Here is a 21261-nt window from a genome sequence, read left to right on the forward strand (position 1 = left end):
ATAATTGGGGAGCAGTCACCCTCTCTCTGGTTAGCAGCGTCATTGTTACCTTGTGACTAATAATGAGCGACAATGCTTGGTACTCTGTCGAGCATTGGGGTGCTCGGGTACGCCTGGTACTCTGCCAAGAATCACGGGTGCTCGGATGTGTTGTTTTGGAACGATCCAACACAAAGAGTCAGCTTCGTTCAGTAAATTATGGGAGCTAGCACCCCAGTGAGAGCTGCTTTCAGTCTCTGAACAGTTCTAACTGGGGGGTAATAAAACAACTTGTTAAGATACTGAGTGTACAAAACAAACAAATAAGAAAAACCTGCACACCCTTCCCTGGAAATGCTTTTATTATGGCTGGCTGTATGTGGGCGGAGAGAAGAACTGCCAATCACTGACTTCCATTATACATGTTACTTGAGCACTTTCGGAGTGTCTGACCTGGTCGACTCAAGTAACGAGCAGTCGAGCACTCTTGTCTTCGCTCATCATTACTTGTGACATCGTTACTAAAAACTGTGTGTTGACCATTATAAAGGTCAATAAGAGCATAATTTCCATTTACCGATACCACACTGATGCATAGTCAATTTGATCAATAAGTAATAACAGTTTTATCGTTGATTCTCAATCTTTCTGTACATTTACACTGACCAATTATGGTTACGATTGAAAAATAACCAAACTGAATTGCGAGTGTAGACCCTAAATGCTACTGTATATATCTTTATTACTGCAGCACGCATACGCAGCATGCTGATAAAGGTCGCAGTGTCTCCTTATCATCCACTTCCTTTCACTGCACCCTTGTGAGTTTGGTGGAGGCTTGAGATGGACCACAATTAAAATAAACAGGGGGGATGTGTGATATGAAAGAGGTCTTTGTCAACCTGTGACATTTGTGATAAGGAGGCAGATGAATGTGCCAGGCTTGTCTTTTGGTTCTTGCACGTATTGATTATACCATTCCGAGTGAGAGATACATTTGTACATGTTATTTTTTGAAATAATTCATTTAGATTTAATATATTTTTTGATTTGTGCCCAATTTCCTTTCTTTGCCTTTAAAACCTTCTATGAATTGCTGTTGCTATGAAGCTAAGGTGTGCTTTTCCATAGTAACCTGCTGGATCCTCTCCTGACTGCAATGTGTCTGGGTCAATTATCCTTTTAATATGGGCTGGCTGCAGGCATCCTGTGTGATTGTGGACGTGTTTGTCCCAGATGGCTGCATTGAGCAGGTCATGTGGAAATGTGAAATGTGAACGTAGGAGAGGGGTGATGGGTGGGAGAAGGGAAAATGGATATGGCATTACCACTGCAATCAGGCAATAGCGCCATTAACTATTCAAATACTGTCTCCAGAATTGAACACTTCAGGATTTTTGCATCAGTAGCGGATAAATGGTTATTTGCAGACGATACAATTTTGGGGAAAAAAAAATTGGCAGTTATAATTGTATGATAATTTCATATATTTGGAAATATTTACGTGGAGAAGTATTTCAGCATATTGTTTATGTTGTTTTTTTTTTTAATCGGTATATATCCGAAATTTCCTCAGATTGGTTTAAATTTGCGTGTCTATGGCCAAATTATTCTTGTATACAGATCGACTATATTCCTTGAGATATGTGTAAAACAATGTTCTACATCATGATGATGTGGCATCCAAATATATATTTTATAAATCGTCAACTTAATGCCCTGATTTCTTTTTTAAATATTTGAATTTTCTAAACTGTCATAGAACCGTTTTTGATTTCTTTTTTGAAAATTTGAAATTTCCAAACTGTCATGGAACCGTTTTCCCGTCGGTGAATTGCGTTTTTTATTTAAAAAAGAGTGCAATAGATCAAAACGATAAAGTGTACAATTTGGCCAGACACCAATATACCGTCTTATTTCTAATTCTGCTGCTCCTCGCAATGAGTGGCATATGCACGGATGTAAACTCCTTTTGGTGGGAAAGAAAAAGCCTCAATTGTTCCAGAATGTTCAGCTATGCACCAAATACCTTGCACTTGTCGGAATGGGCCTACTTGGTTGACCTTGTGCCCCCTTTCTTGTTTTTGTCTGGGAAGCCATCACATGTGAATTGTCTGACTGGCACAGGCATGGACACCCAGCCCCTGATCCCACAAATAAGCTGTGTTTTTTCGACACGCTGTTTAAAATAAAATATTCAGAAATGTTTTGGTAGAAATAAAGAATAGTTGAAACGGGTTATGCTAATATATACCAATGGATATGTAAGTACAAACCTAGTGGCAAATGACAATTATTAACAATTAGAATTGTGGACATTTAGTTAATTTGAGAATTCATACAAACTTCCTGTAAAATGGTTTTATACGTTTTCGGCAAATCATGAGGAAACAATAGAATAGTATATTTTGAACAAGCAGAAGGCAGAGTCTCTTTTTCTATGCAAAACTAGGTCGTAAGTGGTGAAATAGATCTTCTTTCTTTTCGTCAGTGGAATTTGTAGACAATGCACCTGTCTGTTTAGCACCATACATTAAATAAATGGTAAGTTTTCCTAAAACTTGTCTTTCCGCAAAGTCAATTTTATAAGATGACTGTACTCTATCATTAGGTAAGAACAAAAGTAATGTAAATGATAGCAGCATGGCTAGATAGAATCAACAAACATACAAATGGGCACTCATCTCTTTACAGCCCCACTGAGCAGACTGGTTTCAGGGAGGTAGGGGCGTGTTTGAGTAACAATAGCTGAAAGCCAATACTGCCCCTTTCAGAGTACTGAGCCCTGTGCTGGAGCTTAGGAACTTCACTGACACAGGGAATTGAGCTGAGGGAACTCTGGAGATGGTGGAAAGGTGGGGGGATAGAGGACAAGAGATGACAAGAAGGGAGGGGGTGCGTAGATGCAACGAGGCAGAAAGTCTGAAGCACAAGTGAGCTAAGCCTTGGCTCAGGTCTTCTCATACATGAATCTTTTTTGCCACATCTGCTCAGAGATTATACTATGGACAAGGCTTTCCAGGGTCAAGGCTTACCAGCAAGTTTTAGGCAGTGATGCTACAACAGTAACAACTAGGAGGATCATCAGTGGAAGGTTGTGGACACAGCTATTTGTCGCACCTGTAAGTTCTCTATGGGCTTGAAACTTTGATGCTCCGAAATGGTCGTGTTTATTAACACCAAGCTGAAGTCACTCATCAGTCTGTTCAAGAAGAAGAGTAAGTATTCATTATAAATGGCACTCTAGAAAATTATCCATATTGTGCCAATGCCTAATGAATGAGGTTGATATTGAGATACTGTTTTGAATGGAATATGCCAGGTGGCAGTTTTCGCTGTCAATGTCACAATGTCATGGGTTTCCTCCAATATGCATTTTCCATCATTTTTCTCGAGATGCAGAATTTCTGGTAAATGCTTTGAGTTAATATTTTGCTAATTGAATTGTAATTTTTATACAAAGGTATTTTTGTTTACATTCTTTCATTTTTGGGTTATTTGGCATGGAGATGGTTTAGCACACAGAGGGTGATTTATTGTACCTTGTGTGATTTTAGTGGTCCATATGTACAGTACCTAAATACATAGTCTTATACCACTGATCCTATCTCTGTTTTGATAGTAAGCGCCTCTCTGAGCTAGGCTTCTAGATGGTTAAGTCTACTCCAAAGAGATAACTAATAAATGGAATTAATTTGCAGGCTGTGCTCCAGCCTCTCAGCGTGCCCATGAAAAGCTTTGTTGAATTAGGATTTGTAGTGCAGGGAGCTCAGCGTAGAGATGTGTGTAGAGAACCTCCCTAAGCACAAGTTACTGAACAATAGAGGCACTTGCAGCGTGCTACCGGGGCTTTACGGACAACAAGCACTTGCTGCAGAGCCGTAACCATGATAAATACCAGGGAGCGTTGAACAAATATGTCATATAATCATTATTGTACTTAATAACGATATTTAGAATCTTGTCTCTAAGCGAGCACAGACTGGGGTTGTGGTCTTGGGGGTTGTTATGGTGAACTGTAAAGGCATCTGTGGGTTTATAACCATACAAGCCCCTGGGTGCCGGGGCAATTGTCATCCTACAACAGATATATGACATTCCACCTGGTTGTGCTGGTTACCTATACATAACCGATCCTAACATATCAATTACTATAAAGTACATTTATTTAATAACTAAATAATCTTTTCTGATTTTATAAGTAATATTTAATCAGGAGAACCATTTGTTGCAGTCAATACCGTTCGTTGTTTTGTACACCTACACATTGCGGCTGCACCACGCAGGCCAAGCAGTGCGTCCATTGACGCAGTTTTCAAATTCACTGCAGCGAAAACATTACCATTTCATTGTTAGGGGCCCACGTGGTAAAATGTCGTTTTCTCAGATACCCATGCAGCAATTTGCAAGCCATGCTGATCAACATGTTGGCATAATTTTCAGCCACATGATGCGGTCGCAACGTGTAAACCCAGCCTCAATCAGTCATCTAAGTAGAATTGATTTGATAGGAGCAAATACAATGACAATGTAGTTGTACTAGGTTTGCGACTATAAATATGGTTGGATTAGATGTTCAATGTAACCAGTTACGACATATTTATTTTTTTAACTTATATAGCGCCATTAATGCCACAGTGCTGTACACACATCATCATCGCTGTCCCCATTGGGGCTCACAGTCTAAGTACACTATCTATATGTCTTTGGAGTGTGGGAGGAATCCGGAGAATCCAGAGGAAACCCATGCAAACAAGAGGAGAACATACAAACTCCTTGCAGATGTTGTCCTTGGTGGGGTTAGAACCCAGGTCCCCAACGCAGCAAAGCCTCATTGGTAACAAATGAGATGACTATACATACCGGTAGTTATCGTAGGCATGGCATAGAGCTGATGCTGTCCTTTCTGTAGTTTATCAATTTTGTTACAGAGCTTTTTACATGTCAAGGATTCAGATTATGGGTGATTGGCTGGCTTGTCTATAGCTATATACTCCTACCCTAAAGCAAGCTATGCATGGGTAGATAGATCATCATCTGACTGATCATTGTGCGGGTACTAGGTCACTTATTAGTTTGCTTCTATATAGAATAAAAGACTTATTTAGATAACAAAGTGCTTTCAGATAAGGAGGAGGTTTTCTTTACACATTCAGTTATTATGTAACTTTGGTAATAAATACATTGGGATTTGGAAAGTAAAGTATTTTAATAATTACTCAATGATCAGTTTTGACAGTCAGTTTACATTTGATAACTTCTTGTGAGCCCTCACGGGCAGGGTCCTCTCTCATCCTCTACCAGTCTATGCCTTGTATTGTTCATGAGTAATATACATGTTTATTATGTATATCCTTTTACACATGGAATAAATGGCACTGTAATAATAATGTAATGTAAATCATGCTGGTATACTTGACTTCACTCTGTTGACTTACCAGTTACCACCTAACCATAGACTGAAGTACAGCAGGACAATTAGCTGTTTGTCATTACCTACAGGCTCCCCTCAGAAGTCCACCAGTCTGGAGCCCTCAATGTTACTTATGGTTGTTTGAGTAATTGATCCTTCACTAGAATCCTAAATTTTAACCTCAAACTGTTTATTGGCCCAACAGAATAACATTTTTCCTTTGATGGCTGAAAGTAAAGTGCTTCAACTTTACAACCATCCAGCTACCTAATGAATAGTGAAACCTTCTCACCCCATCATAAAACATGGATCAGCTTGTAGCTACCTCGTAGAGTTGGATGAAACCTCCGACTAGTAATTAGCTGGTTATTTGTGTGTAGAACACGCTCTGCCCAACGTTGCAGCCCAGTACGTCCTGAAGGATCTGTAGTGAGCACGTGCTAATATCTGCAGGATATCATTTCTGTATCCATATGGCAGTCCTGTATTTTCCATTGTCACTTGCTGGCTGCACCTGACACATGCCTCTTGGGGATATTATATGTGGGTATATCCATGACAGCACTCCAAAGCAATCTGGTGCACTTATTTTAGTTGTACGTAATTACATTCTGGGTATGAAGCTACCCTTTCTTCAGAAAGATGGTTCCTTGATGTTTAATATTGGTTTCCTTGCAGATAAAATACATATTTGATAGCAGATGGCATTTCTTGTCTTGAAATGTAATTCAGTGTATAAACACAGTAAACACTGCTGAGTGATCTTATTTTATGGCATAGGATTCTACATGACACTGATAGCCAAATTTAATATCATTTTGACATTCTTTTTTCATACTTTATAAAATCATATAATTATGCTAAATCATTTACACAATAAGTGGGATTATAAGGATCTCATGCCCTATATTCCTCATGTAAAATACAGGCAAATGGAGGTTGGCTTACTTCCATCGCCTAATCCTGCTAATCTTGGTTTTACTATGTAATTGTATTAATTATCCAGCTTCTTTCTGGTTAACTGGTTCATCACCTTTTACATTACCTTTTTCCAAATTTTTGTTATGGTTTTATAGAGCTGGTATAATCACAAATTATCTTCTATTCACATATTTCTTATCTCAGTGATGCAACATTTCATTATTTTAATCTAAAATCTGCAAATAAAGGGAATTTATTTAGTATTCTGTTTAATCATATTCACCTTGAACAAGTGAACAGAATTGCTGAGTACCTATATCACAGTTACCAGGGCCATTAATTTGAAAATAAGCCATATGCTGTAGGCCAAATATTTGACACAGCTCAGTAGCCAGTGTTGCCAGCCGCATCACGGACATGATGCCAGCTGCTTCTTCATTTTTCAGCTTCCTCAAGCAGAATACCAACTGGGAAGATGCAGAATCATCTCCAAATAGTTGCATAAAACACATCCAAGCAAACAGGTCACTTTCAAAGCTGGCCGAACACTAAGTAAGCTCCACCTGCTGAACTTTCCAGGACAGGCCAAACATCTAATATATATGGGACAGGGTGACCCTTTTCTTATTATAGATGTTGGTGAGAGAAGAATTAGAACTTTTGTTTCCCATTTCCATTTTCCCATCCCCTGAATTTATAGGGATCAGGAGTAATTACTGGTAACATTATGTACATAACTGACTTTACAGGTAAAACAAGTAATAAATTACCTTTTCTAAACTAAGTTTTTTTCATTCTACTAGCGGTTTCCAATCTAGATGATGAAAGTAAGTGGACCGTCCATTACACAGCATCTTGGCACCAACAGGAAAATGTCTTCCTTCCATCATCCAGACCTGCGTGTGTAGAGGATCTGCACAAGCAAGCCAAAGTCAACTTGAAGACGGTGCTGCGAGGTAAGGACTCCTTTTTAGTTTGCCTGTCACTTGCCATAAGTGTGAAATTCTCCTAAATCTTGCATGGTTTGTTATTTGTTCCTGTGCCTCACCTTTCCTGAGATATAGCTCCTTCTTCTTTGTATGTAAATCTTGTCTGTTTTATCCAACTGGGCAAGGTCATAACTTAGAACAGTTGAGAATCTCACCCACCAGGCTAACAAGATGTCATGCTTTTACACGTGGCGGGCATGTATAGACCAACCGATGTCTGATGCACAACAAAAACATACCTCCACACCACCACAGACAAGGGGGACACCGGGGAACAATAACAACGGTGGTCGCTGGTACTAGTGAGATGGTAAATGGACATGTCCTGTCTTACCTGGCGCTGTACCTTGCACTCCTAGCCAGACCCTATACAGGTTCCTCACCTGTTGCTGGGCAGGAAAACCTAAAGCCCTGAAAAATCCCTACTATAGTCCTGGCTAGGAAGTGAGAGGTAAGGTAAACTAGACCCATCGCTGCATTAATACAACAGGGGGGTAGGAGAGACAAACAGGCAAAAAATAACCAAAATATAGAAGATACGTCCCACAGCAGCTCCTTCCACCAAGGTGGCTAGCATACAAATGGCTTCCTATAATCAGCAAAGATTGCTGGGAAATCTGGCTACTTAAACACTAAGGGGCGTGGCTACAGAGCAGCTACAGCTGACAAGCACTGTAGGAAAGCAGCAAAACTGACATTAACTGTTTCAGTACCAAGAGAAACGAAACAACATTTAAATGTAGAGTCCAAGATGTAAATAAGAGGCTCCAATCCAAAAGCTGTCACTAGTCTCTAAAAACGAAAACGACTGTGACACAAGGAAGAGAAGATCGCCATATCTCAGGAATAGAGAGAAACAAGAGCAAAAGAAAAACAATGGCAAATTAAGGCGAACATCAGCATTTATACCTGGTTACAATTACACATTTATGGTAAGTAACAGGTTAAAGCATGCCATTACACTGAATATTGATAAAACTCATAATAATGAAATAGTTATAGAGTTAAAAGAAGCTTATACAACATCAAATGATTAGGTGATACCGGATCATGCTTGGTCAGTTCCACACTTGTCACCCTTTGAGATTGTATATTGCTATTGACTGAAGAATAAAGGTCCTATTTAGGTATTGAATTTCCTTGCTGTGTGTAGCTGGGAGGAATATAATGAATATCTAACTACTCCATAGGTGGATATGACTGGTCTCAGCTCTAGGGATGCTAATCCTGCTTAAAAGCTTATGCTGTCTTACTACTAATCTTACGTTACACTGAAGGGCTGGAATTTAAGGAGTTCTCCGTGAGGTGGAGGAGTCACCGTCAGGTCTGCACAGATGCTCGGCTTTTTTTCTATGTACATGAGACCTGTCACCATGGGAACATGGAATAACTTTGTGAAATCCAGTCTGATCCATATACTGTGCCCTTGGAAACACATATGGCTAGTTTATCTGCTTTGAAATTCGCCTTAAGTGTGTTCAAGGCTACACAGATTGGTGTCTGCAGGAATATCTGCTATGGTGGACAGCTGGATTTCTCATTTTTAGAGAAGATGTTGCAGTAAATATTGTTGTGTCGGCGTTGGTCAAATCAGACAATTTATTTTATCTCTGTTTATTGTATTTGGTGGGACAAGCGCCCCACGTCCTCATGTAGCTGAGACTATAGTGATGTGTCATGTAAAGCTACTGAAAGGCTTATGATACACATTGAAATGATCAATTTGAGAGTTTCCATACAGTGGCATCTTCATCCATAGGCTCCCTTGATTAAAAAAAATTGTTTGCATACATGATTTTTTCATTGCAATCCACTGGATGGATATGAATAGTGTACTTTGCAAGTCTATCCTTATCTATTGCAGCGTACAGATGTATACTAGCCATATGAGAGCTATTCTTTTGGCCACATGCATGGCTTCTCTCATTACATGTGAATTGAGCCAGGCCAGACCAGTCTATCTGGCATGTTGCTGAAGTAGGCAAATCATATACTTGCGGTCACATCACCACCCACTTCCAGCACCGACACCGCTCACAGTGCTGGCACTTTGTGTGACTGCTGACTCATGAACCCTCATAACGCGCACAGTGCAAGCTGTCAAGATACTCTGGTGCCGGCACAGGGAACATGTGGTTATGTAACCATAAGTATGCGATTTGCATACTTTTGTCCTTATTCTGGCTAGACTTGTCCGGCCTCGCACAATTCACTTGTATTGAGGTAGGTCGTGCACGTCTAGTCGTCATGGGGCCTCACGTATGCAAATTGCATACTTGCAGTCCCATGCCTGCCCACTCCCAGAGTTGGCAAATCCTGACTGCATGCACTTTTCGCAATGTCAGGATTCACAAGTCTATAGTCACACAGAGTGGCTGTAGACTTGAGAAAAGTGTCAAAATACCAGCAATAGTTATCAAACAAGACAGTATAGCAGTGATATATTTGTATGATGAGAAGGAATTCCCGATGATGTCCCATTATCAACAAATGTCCTAATAATAAAATATATGAATTAGGGCAAATCTTCCTTTTTGTGGTCAGGTTACTCACCATGCACGGGCCTGACATCCCTCCAGAAAAAAGAGCAAGGTCCCCTTCACACAAGTCTACAAATCTGTTTTTGTTTAGCTCTATATCATAAAAACAGAAGCAGAGGGGAACTAATGCCAAAACTAATCCCATGTCTTCGTATGAGAGCAGTTTTGGTATCTGATACATTATTTGTGACAATGGACAATTCCGTGCATGGGATGGAAAAACACTACTTTTTATATGGCTATGATGACCAGCACACTGGTGCATGAAAATGTCGTAAGTTATGTCCAACTCAGGCATAAAATATCCCAGTCTAAAACGAATCTTGCAAGAAATTCAATTTATGTAATCATTCAGGGAAAGTTTTTATCCTGAACATTTGTGACTCAATTTTGACTACAGAAATATAAAAAGGAATCATCTGTACATGTTAAACAGTTAGAAAAGGAAAATCCTCATCATTTTCTCTACATTTTTTTCCAAGCATTGCCTTAGATCCTATCAGTGTTGAATATTTTTGCAATGTACAGCAGTGATAAGAAAAAATAAATCAGTGAACCAGATTAGTAAAGTATTTTTGTGTGTATTTTTCTTTTTACTTAAGTATCCATTACTAACACCAGAGCTTGATATCAGCTGTGTTCTTTGATAATTCATAGCTGACATCAACCCCCAAATACCATTACCCTGATTGCCAGTGCACTAAAGCATCAGAATTAGCACATTTTATGTGATGCACCACTTTTAGAGTGGCTGCTGGCTACTATTTTTAGGTCGGGAAGGGCCCAATAACCATGGACCTCCCCAGCCTGATAATACCATCTCCTAGCTGTCTGCTTTACCTCTGCTGGTTTCATAAAATTTGGGGACCCAACATTATTTTTTCCATTTATTTTATTTCTTTTGTAGGTTAAACAAACCACAACAACTGTACAATAAACTCCACATGAGAGGCACTAAAGGTTGGAAGTTAATAATATGTAGATGGGTTGTAACACTATTTAGCTGCAGTATATATATCTATACTATCTATCATCTATCCATATAACTTTTTTTTACCTTTGAAAAAACAATATATAAAAATAGCAACATAAAGAGGAATAAATATCCTCCAAAAATTAAACAATTACTTACAGCAAAGAAGGGCAGTTGTTTTTTTTTTTTTGTACAGGATGCAGCCAGGCCCCTTTTTGTTAGGCCTTCCATATTAGAGTTCCTGTCCCTGTATGGTGTACAGTATGGCAGCCCACCTGATCTAATAGTATGCGCGTCACCTAATAGGCTGCGGGCTTGTATCTGTGCATCTGCATGTGTGAACAGCACTCTATGCAAGCCATCAGTGTGCAGTTTTACCATCCAGAAATCGCCTCCTCCACGTTTTGGAAGCGTTTGTGTGATTTGCTTCTCCTGCACCTGTGATGCCTCCACTTAGTGGGGGTTTAGCTGCATCCTGCTGGAGTACTAGTTTTTGGGCTGGGCGATTTACAACTGCTGTCCTTATTTGCTTTGAGAAAACAAGGCATTAAAATTGGATGACATACAGATGGTCCGTGTGCTGTCCGATTTTTTTCTTGAATCTATTGAGTTGTGTTGGCGAGTCTCATCCAATATACGCGGCCATACGCAGAATGCTAAGATTTTGTCCTCAGCTCAATTACAGCTGAGGAGAAACTCTCACAAGAACACTGCCTCACTGACTAACATTGGTGCAAGTGCAAAGTGTTTTTTTTCCCCCCAATAATTATCCCCCTTTTTTCCTAAGTTCTGTGCAATGTGATTTTGTTTCTGATTCTCGTCCGTTTTATACACAAGTGGGAACGATGTCTTAGATCCGGTGTAAGTTCACATCAGTTTATGTAGCTTAGATGCGGAGCCAAAGCAGGAGGTCGTAGACAGGCAGCCAGCTACATGATCATCCATCAACTCTGACTTTCCATTGTGTTAAGCTCATTTCTTTAGACTTTTGGCAGTGAAGCCAAGGCTGAAGGTGGCAGTTCTTCACTGCTCGGGTATGACCATAAAAGAGTAGCTGTTATGAATCTTTTTATTATGCGACTTGCCCCAGACTGCCCTCTGTTAAATCATGTGTGAATAAGACCAGTCTGCTGATTAATGTATGCAGTTCTCTATCCCCATGTTTCACTTAGTGTAACGAGTCATTCACATGTATTAATCCGTGTGAATAGACATACTTTAAGCAATAACACGCAAACTGAGCTTAGGCTACTTCTGATTAAAGAATATGGATTTGCAGAAGAGGCAGAAGAATACTTACATATCCACATGCTGCATTTTTGCTGTAATTTTTTCACGCATTACTAAATAGTAAAAAATGTTACACTTTGCAGTACCAGCAAAGTGCCTGAGATTTCTGAAATCTCAAGCTTGGGCTGCTTATCTTATTCTTACAGGTTTGAATCAGCAAAATGTTTGTTTTTTGTTTTTTAAATCTACAGCATGACAATTCTTCCAGCGTTTTACACCTATTCAATGCCTGGCGGGAAATAAATGCATCAAATATGTACATAAAACATGTAAAAAAATGTGCTTATTTTATGCAACAGGTTTCCTGACAATAATTTGAATTTTGGTGCTGAAAAATCTGCAACAAATGTGCAATATGTGCACATAAGCTTACGGACCCATTGTGCAGACTGCCCATTAGGACCTTTGAGCAATACAGAGACGACCAAAAGAGTCTCACTTATTAATCACATCCATACAGCAGAGTTAAAAAGTATGTTACCATATGTTATAATGGGTCCCACCTAGTCCTTTATAGAGTATAATGCACTCACCATAGTCCTCCATATAGTATTATGTATCCCATAGTCCTCCATATAATATACAGCACCCTCCATATATAATGTACCCCCATAGTCCTCCATATAATGCAGCCCATAGTCCTCCATGTAGTATAATGCAAATCCCATAGTTCTCCGTGTAGTATAATGAACACCGCATAGTTCTTCATATCATATAATGCAGCTAGCTCTTAGTCCTCCATATAGTATAATGCAAGCCATAATCCTCCATATAATATAATATAATGCATCCACCATAATCCTCCATATACAATGCACCCCCCCCATAGTCTATATAATATAATGCACCTCCAAATATAATGCACAACCCATAGTCCTCCATATAGTATTATTTATCCCATATAATATAAAGCACCCTCCATATATTATAATGCAGCCCATAGTCCTCCATATAGTATAATGCACTTCCCATAGTCCTCCAGATAGTATAATGAACACTCCATAGTCCTCCAAATCCTAGAGTGTATCTTAGTACTCCATATAGTATAATGCACCCCATAATCCTCTGTATAATATAATGAATATATCATAGTCCTCCATATATAATGCACCCCATCATAGTTCATATAATATAATGCACTTCCAAATATAATGCACAACCCATAGTCCTCCATATAGTATAATGCACAGCTCATATTCCTTCATATAGTATAATGCACAGTCCATATTCCTTCATATAGTGTAATGCACAGCCCATAGGCCTTCTTGTAGTATAATGCATTTCCCATGGTCCTCCAGCAGTCAGATCTCAGACGCAGCAGGTGAATGATGGAGGGAGTGGACAGTGGTTTGCTCCCTTTACCATCATTCCTTTCAAATGTATTGGCATCTGTGATGCGGAAACAGTTGTAAATATAACGGACGGGGGAGGCCCGGTGTTGGTCCTGCCACTGGGACCAGACACTCATGGGCCCCATAGCAGCCACGTAGTCGGCCACCATTGGCGGTATGCCACTGAACATAGCCAACTGTTTACAATGTTAGTGGTGCTGAGTGGCCTAGCACGGCATGACAGATTCACTATAATTTGCAGCACAAAAGTGGCACAACCTCTAGCAGATATGTGCCCCAGTCCACAACTGTGTGTCCCAGGCAGCTGAAATCTTAAGAAATATTACTAATAAATGTAGCTCATGCTACTCCAGTAGACTTTGGATAAAGATGTTTTACTGCCTTCCCTCTTTAATGAGTTATATAATAGTACATTTATTATTACTGATCATACCATTGTTAAGTGAAATCGGTTAGCAGGGTTTTGCTATGTAATCTGAAAGGAGCATAATGTAGAGGCAGAGACCTTGCATTCAGCAATGTATCACTTGGGAAGGTTGCTTTAGTTTTGATAAAATCGCTATTTTTTTCAGCGGGAGATTATGCTGCTCCATATTCCTGAGCAATGTATAACCCCACCACTGCTCGGCAGCATTCTGCCTATGCACAGTGTACACAGTAAACTGCCATCAGAAGTGTGAGTGGGGTTATACAGAGCTCAGCATTCAGATAACTGGTAGATCTACAAGAGGGGAAAGTATGATTTGATCTAAACTCCGACAAGCATCACTGGAATCAGAGTCTCTGGCTCTGCATTTTGCTGCTCTCAGCTGGTTTAGCAAAAACCTGGTGACAGATTCCCTTTAACATTTTTACTTTTAAGCAGAAATAACGTTGAGGCCCCAAAACATATTATACTAAATTCAGTCAAACCTGTCAGATTGGCAAACATTCTAAAGTTTAGGGGGGTCCTCCTGACAGATGATGTCGGGGGGAGAGAGGGATCCTTCCTGTTGGATCACCAACAGCCGATCTTTTTACTCCCCCACATAAGCTGCTACCAGAGGAGTCTGGAAGTGGCCTTCAAGAGAACATAGGAGCGCTAAACCGAGCATCCTAGTGTATGGGGAAGATGGTGAGCCATCTGTAGTATAGTGGGCTTTACAACACCTCTGTCGAATTTCACTAAAGAAAGGCATATAGTTGGGCAGGAAAGGGGGCCCATGTGATAAAGTAGACGGGTGATAAATGTTTGTTGCTAGAATACTCCTTTAAAGGTCCGGTGATCCTATCAATCAGAGTAGAAGCTCAGATCAGCATTTCCTCAATATTTGTTGTCAACACAAAAGTGTTTTTGAAAGTAGCCAGAAAGTAATAAAGAGTTTATAGACTTCAGCTTCAATCAGCTATGAGAACACCAGTGTTAATGGTTAGACAAGAGCAAAGGAGAATTCCCAAGTACCAGGTATTTACAGGTGCAGACATTAAAGCAAACACATCCCATTGTTCAGCCATGTGAAAATGAGCCTTGTTTTTACAATAACACAAGATTTTGTGACTCTATTGAGCTCCCTTTATTTAAGGAGATTGTGTTTTCACAATATAGGATAATACATCAATCTTGTGTCCTCTGTCATTTCCATGTAGGCACTATGATTCTCTGTACGGACTGCCTTTTATGTCCCACAGGATGAAGATATGAGTCATTGTTATCATTTTCATTTCTGTATTACAGAAAGTACCAGTCCTGTCTAGACCTGCTGTCCACCTCTGATTTACACTATTCTCCAAGTTATTAATCTTTGCACATTAGCAATTATATAATACCAGGCAATCCTCAACACTACGAAATTAATTAACTCATCAAATTGGGTTATCCACTATTGGAAAAACCCAGCGTAATTAATTTAGGATCCCAATTAAAATACAAACAGTGTATACTCACATCCTGCAGCAGTTTTAGTGATTTGGGGGCCGCTGTTCCCAGAGAGTGACATGATACGTGTCATGTGCAGGCTGCTGTCAATCAGTGGCCACTCATCAGCAGTAGCCCGTGCTATTTCATCAGAGCCAACCTCTGCTCTGACAGGTTATTGTTGAGCTGCAGTTGACAAGCGATTACTCATTGACTTCAGCCTGCACATGACACGTGTCATGTCTCTCTGGGAACAGCGGCACCGATATTGCTGGAGGTTTGGTATCCATTGTTTTTCATTTCAATTGGGGTTCTCAATTGGTTAAGCTGGAATTCCCTAGTAGTGGATAACCCCTTTAAGTTTGTAATTTATATATACTTCGGGGTGAATATTCTATTTCTTTGGATTTAGTACCTCTAAAGGAAAATGTAAAAGCCATTTTTACCTTTTCAACCCCTTATATTTTATTGTTATAATGTTGTTAAAATAAAATTTTCACTTGCAGGCTGGAGAAAAGACCAAATGACAGGGTTTATTTGTAATTTATTGCTATGGAGACATATACAGCGGGTGAAATAAATATTGAACATGTTACCTATTTTCTAAGTATATATATTTCTAAAGATGCTATTGACATGAATTACTTACCAGATGTTGGTAACAATCCAGGCAATTCACACAGGCAAAGAAATTAAACTAGAGATGTCCATAAATGTAGTGATGTGTAATAATGAGAAATGACACAGAGAAAAAGTATTGAAGAGATGAAGAAAGAGAGGAATAAGCTATGAAAAGTCATGACACCAGCTGTATTCTATCAATAGTTACAAAGCAATGTTGCCACTTAGTGAAAAATAATGTCAGCTGGCTCAATTGATGACCTATAAAAAGGAGACTCATTACCAAGGTGGCACACAAGAAACATCTCATGATGGGTAAAACCATTGAGTTGTTTCAAGACCTTCACAACCTTATTGTTGAAAAACACATTGATGGCATTGGTACAGAAGAATTTCTAACTATTGAAGTTTCCAGTGAACACTGTTGGGGCAATAATCTGGATGTTAAAAAAACATAATTTTCACCATCAACTGGCCACGACCAGGTGCTCCTGGCAAGATTGTCCAAGAGAACATGAACCACATGTGGAGACATAAGGAAAGACCTGGATTCATCAGGTACAATTGTTTCAAGGAAAACAATAATGCAGTCAAGCTTCATCATCTGTATTACACGCTCACCATGCAGGACTCCTTTGCTGAACAAAAAGCATGTTCATGCGAGTTTAAAGTTTTCAAGTTTTCAACAACATTTAAACAAGTCTGTGAAATACTGGGAAAATAGAGTCTGGACAGATGAGACCAAAATTTAACTCTTTGGATGCTATTATACACACCATGTTTGAAGGCCAAGAGGAACAGCATATCACACCCAAAACACCATATCAACAGTGAAGTTTAGAAGTGGGAACATCGTGGAAGGATGAATGGATAAATGTACCAAGACATTCTGAATAAAAGTCTGCTGCCATCTACCAGGATGATGAAGATGAAATGAGGGTGGACATTTCAGCCAGATAATGATCCCAACACACAGTCAAGGAAACTCTCAAATGGTTTCAGAGAAAAAAATAACACTTCTGGGATGGCCCAGACCATTCACCTGACCTGAATCCAATAGAAAATTTATGGAAGGAACTAAAGCTCAGAGTTCATAGAAGAAGTCCACAGAACCTTCAGGATTTGAAGAGTGTTTGTGTGGAAGAATGGACCAAAATCACACCTGAGCAATGCATGCAGCTAGTTTCTTCATACAAGAGGCGTATTAAAGCTGTTATCACTAACAAAAGCTTTTTTATGAAGTAAATTTCAGTAAGCGTGTTCAATACTCTTTCCCTGTGTTATTTATTATTATATTCTCATTATTCCACATCACTAAATTTATGGACAGCTTTGGTTTGATTTCTTTGCTTGTATGGATTGGAGGAGATGTTACCGAAATCTGGCGAGAAATTCTTATGAATAGCACCTTTAGCTATATACACTCCCTGACAGAAGTTCTGTCGCTTATCCATGTTCTGTAAATAAAAGCTTATAACCTGACTTTAAATTCATCCATTGGTTTTATAAATTACTTTTTTGAAGGCTGAAACCCTCCCAAATTTGGTTTAGGTCATGAAAATAACGTTGCTGCAAAGCTGAAATATTGATCATTTAATGAACACTGAAAGGTCAAATTTTGGCAAGACCAATTGAATTACACCACAGCCGCCACAAATACTGCAGGAGACCTACTGGAGCCCGTATGGATCCAGAAAACAGTTAAGTTTGGTGCTGGAAAGATCATGGTCTGGGGTTACATTCAGTATGGGGGTGTGCAAACTATTTGCAAGGTGGAAGGCAACATCAATAGCCTAAAATATCAAGAAGTATTAGCTACCTCTTACATTTCCAATCATAAAAGGGGTCAAATTCTGCAGCAGGTTGGTTCTCCATCTCATACATCCATTTCTATAACAAAGTTCCTCCTAGCAAAGAAGATCAAGGTGCTCAAGGACTGGCCAGCCCAGTCACCAGACATGAACATCATTGAGCATATTTGGGGTAGGATGAAAGAGGAAGCTTGAAGACAAAACCACAGAATCTAGATGAACTCTGGGAGGCAAGTGAGACTGCATTCTTTGCTATTCCTGATGACTTCATCAGTAAATTTGTATGAATCATTGTTGAACCGCATGGATGCAGTCCTTCAAGCTCCTGGAAGTCACACAAAATATTAAATTTGGCTCTAATAGCACCACAACTTCATTCACCAATATTATGCAACATATCTTTGTATTAGAACTTAATTATTTGTTTGAATTTCACATTACTTTCTGTAGGTGACAAAACTTTTGTCTTGCCAAAATCTGACCTTTCTGTGTTCATTAAATGATCAATATTTCAGCTTTGTAGCAACTTTATTTTCATATTCTAAACCAAATTTGGGAGGGTTTCAGCTTTCAAAAGAGTAATTTATGAAACCAATGGATGAATTTAAAGTCAGGTTGTAAGCTTTTATTTACATAACATGGCTAAGCGACAGAACGTGTGTCAGGGAGTGTATTTACTTAGAAAATTGGCGACGTGTTCAATACTTCTTTCACCCACTGTAGGTCCGCATAGGAGCTGTAGACCTGAAAAAGGAAAAAAAAATACATTACTTCACCAATTCCCATATTTGATAACATGTCTGTGTCTATGTAGCTGCAATTGTAGGGCTAAGGTTCACATATCCAGTAATCATCCGTTATAATGGAATCTGTTGGCAAAAACATTGTGTTGTCACATCTTTTTGTCTGGCAAAAAAATGTATTCCAATTGGATCCATTTATTTTAACATTAAAGTTTATAGAAAACTGATCCGCTAACTAGCAATCTGTTTTTCTTTTATTTGTATAGGATCTATTAATTTCTTACTGGATCAGTTTCAAGAAAACGGATGGCTGTTTAATGGATTTGTTTTCCATAGACTTTAATGTTAAAAAAACCATCCAGTTGAAATAATTTTTTTTTTGCTGGACAACAATTTTTTGTCTGCACAACTTTATTTGCCATTGGATTGCCGCTGGATCCGTTATAATGGATCATTACAGGACTTGCGAGTTTAGCCTTAAAAAAACAGTGGGAAAGGGAAACTAGAAAAATGTAAACTGTCAATTAATATACTGATATTCTTCAGGAATCTGAGATCAATAGTTAAATAGTCTCAGTTTCACACCTCACCCCAAAGGTGCTGTCTAATAGTATCAGCCAGGTCTTAAGGCCCGTCAGACTAAGCAACATCGCTAGCAACATCGCTGCTAACGAACAAATTTTGTGACGTTGCTAGCGATGTTGCTGTGTGTGACATCCAGCAACAACCTGGCCCCTGCTGTGAGGTCGTTGGTTGTTGCTGAATATCCTGGGCCATTTTTTAGTTGTTGCTGTCCTGCTGTGAAGCACAGATCGCTGTGTGTGACAGCGAGACAGCAACAACTAAATGTGCAGGCAGCAGGAGCCGGCTTCTGCAGAGGCTGGTAACCAATGTAAACATCGGGTAACCAAGAAGCCCTGTCCTTGGTTACCCGATATTTACGTTCGATACCAGCCTCCGCCGCTCTCACTGCCTGTGCTGCCGGCTCCTGCTCTGTGCACATGAAGCTAGCTGCAGGACACATCGGGTTAATTAACCTGATGTGTGCTGTAAGTAGGAGAGCAAGGAGCCAGCGCTAAGCATTGTGCACTGCTCCCTGCTCTGTGCACATGTAGCTGCAGCACACATCAGGTAATTAACCCCATGTGTGCTGTAAGTAGGAGAGCAAGGAGCTAGCGCTCAGTGTGCGCTGCTCCCTGCTCTGTGCACATTTAGCTGCAGCATACATCGGGTAATTAACCCGATGTGTGCTGTAGCTAAGAGAGCAAGGAGCCAGCGCTCAGTGTGCGCTGCTCCCTGCACGTGTAGCTCCGTGCGCTGGTAACCAAGGTAAATATCGGGTTGGTTACCGATATTTACCTTAGTTACCAAGCGCAGCATCTTCCACGCGGCGCTGGGGGCTGGTCACTGGTTGCTGGTGAGCTCACCAGCAACTCGTGTAGCCACGCTCCAGCGATCCCTGCCAGGTCAGGTTGCTGGTGGGATCGCTGGAGCGTCGCAGTGTGACAGCTCACCAGCAACCTCCTAGCAACTTACCAGCGATCCCTATCGTTGTTGGGATCGCTGGTAAGTTGCTTAGTGTGACGGTACCTTTAGCCCTCAATATGTAAAGATGTAAACCAGATGGCTGCTCCTGGGGCTGTACAGAGAATGGCTTGTATGGTAATTGCAATTATAGAACAATCAGGATACATGAGCAAAAATACAATTGTAATATATTACAACTGTGCATCAACCAATTGTTATTTCTACTAATGCCAGTGATTATTGCACCGCAGAACCCCAAATAAGCCTCTGCTAGATTATGGGTAATAACCATCCAAGCATAGAAGTGCAGCTGCTTTGTACAGTTCTTGCCCCGGAGCCACTAAAAATGGACAGTGCACCCTCTCAGCAAAGTCCTACAGCCTCAGTGATTCACTCGAGTTGTGTTTTTGCTGAGTCTGATGCTTACAAAGACATCTGCTCTGTGTTAATGGACGAACATGTAGCATTAAATAACCACATATCTTTCAGGGTATTAATTACCAGAAATCCAAGATTAAAATATAATATGTAATGAGTCTGACTCACACTGTCTTTTAGTAAAGTAGGTGGTCAGGCATTTACGATTATAGGGCTACTGCGCTTGTATGAGACTTCTTCCTTTTGGTGACCAGTGGACAATAGAGTTATGCATGCAAACACATTTTGTCACAGTGGAGAGAGACATTTTTACTGAATAAAAAAGTTCCCGTTATTACAAAATGAAACCTTACCATTTCCCAAAACGGGGGTTTCCAATGCAATTAACATTCTTCTTAGCTTTGGCCAATGGCCGTCCAACCTTACTTCATTTAAAATGGAAATAGCTTTATTAGGAAGCAGCACCCCTGTGGTAGAGCCAAAGGAGAGCCATAAAATCCTCAGCATCATTAAAGGTTTATAACCTCTACAGCTAAAGTCATTTGGCTTTTCTTCACCTTTTTTCCCAATGTAAACACCTTCCATAAAAACCGTCTTGATTACGGAGATGTTCTGGGCAAGAATGAGTGAAGGTGACAGATCTTAATTTATTTTCACGCTTACTAGTCATTACAGAATTGAAATACTATAATCTTTATCTAGCTGGCCATATACTATGCAATGTTGGTGCCTGAAGGTGTCTCCACCAACCATACATGCAATCATCTTTTAGTATCTAGTACATAATCTTTTAGTAAAATATTCCTGAAATAAAAAAATGCTCCACTGGC

General features: G+C 39.8%; 1 protein-coding gene across 5 annotated transcripts in view; it reads left to right on the forward strand.

The window, feature by feature from the left end:
- NHSL1 (NHS like 1) overlaps positions 1 to 21261 on the forward strand; it is a 263927-nt gene that overhangs the window by 206408 nt on the left and 36258 nt on the right. For 4 of the 5 annotated variants that reach the window (XM_075339826.1, XM_075339828.1, XM_075339827.1 and 1 more), the window contains exon 2: positions 7117 to 7269. In XM_075339826.1, coding sequence (XP_075195941.1) covers positions 7117 to 7269 — 153 coding nt within the window. Of the gene's footprint in view, positions 1 to 3002; positions 3198 to 7116; positions 7270 to 21261 lie in introns of those variants that run through there. The other variant, XM_075339830.1, reaches the window with a different exon arrangement.

This window comes from Anomaloglossus baeobatrachus, chromosome 3 (assembly GCF_048569485.1).
Source record: "Anomaloglossus baeobatrachus isolate aAnoBae1 chromosome 3, aAnoBae1.hap1, whole genome shotgun sequence".
NCBI classification, from domain to species: domain Eukaryota; kingdom Metazoa; phylum Chordata; class Amphibia; order Anura; family Aromobatidae; genus Anomaloglossus; species Anomaloglossus baeobatrachus.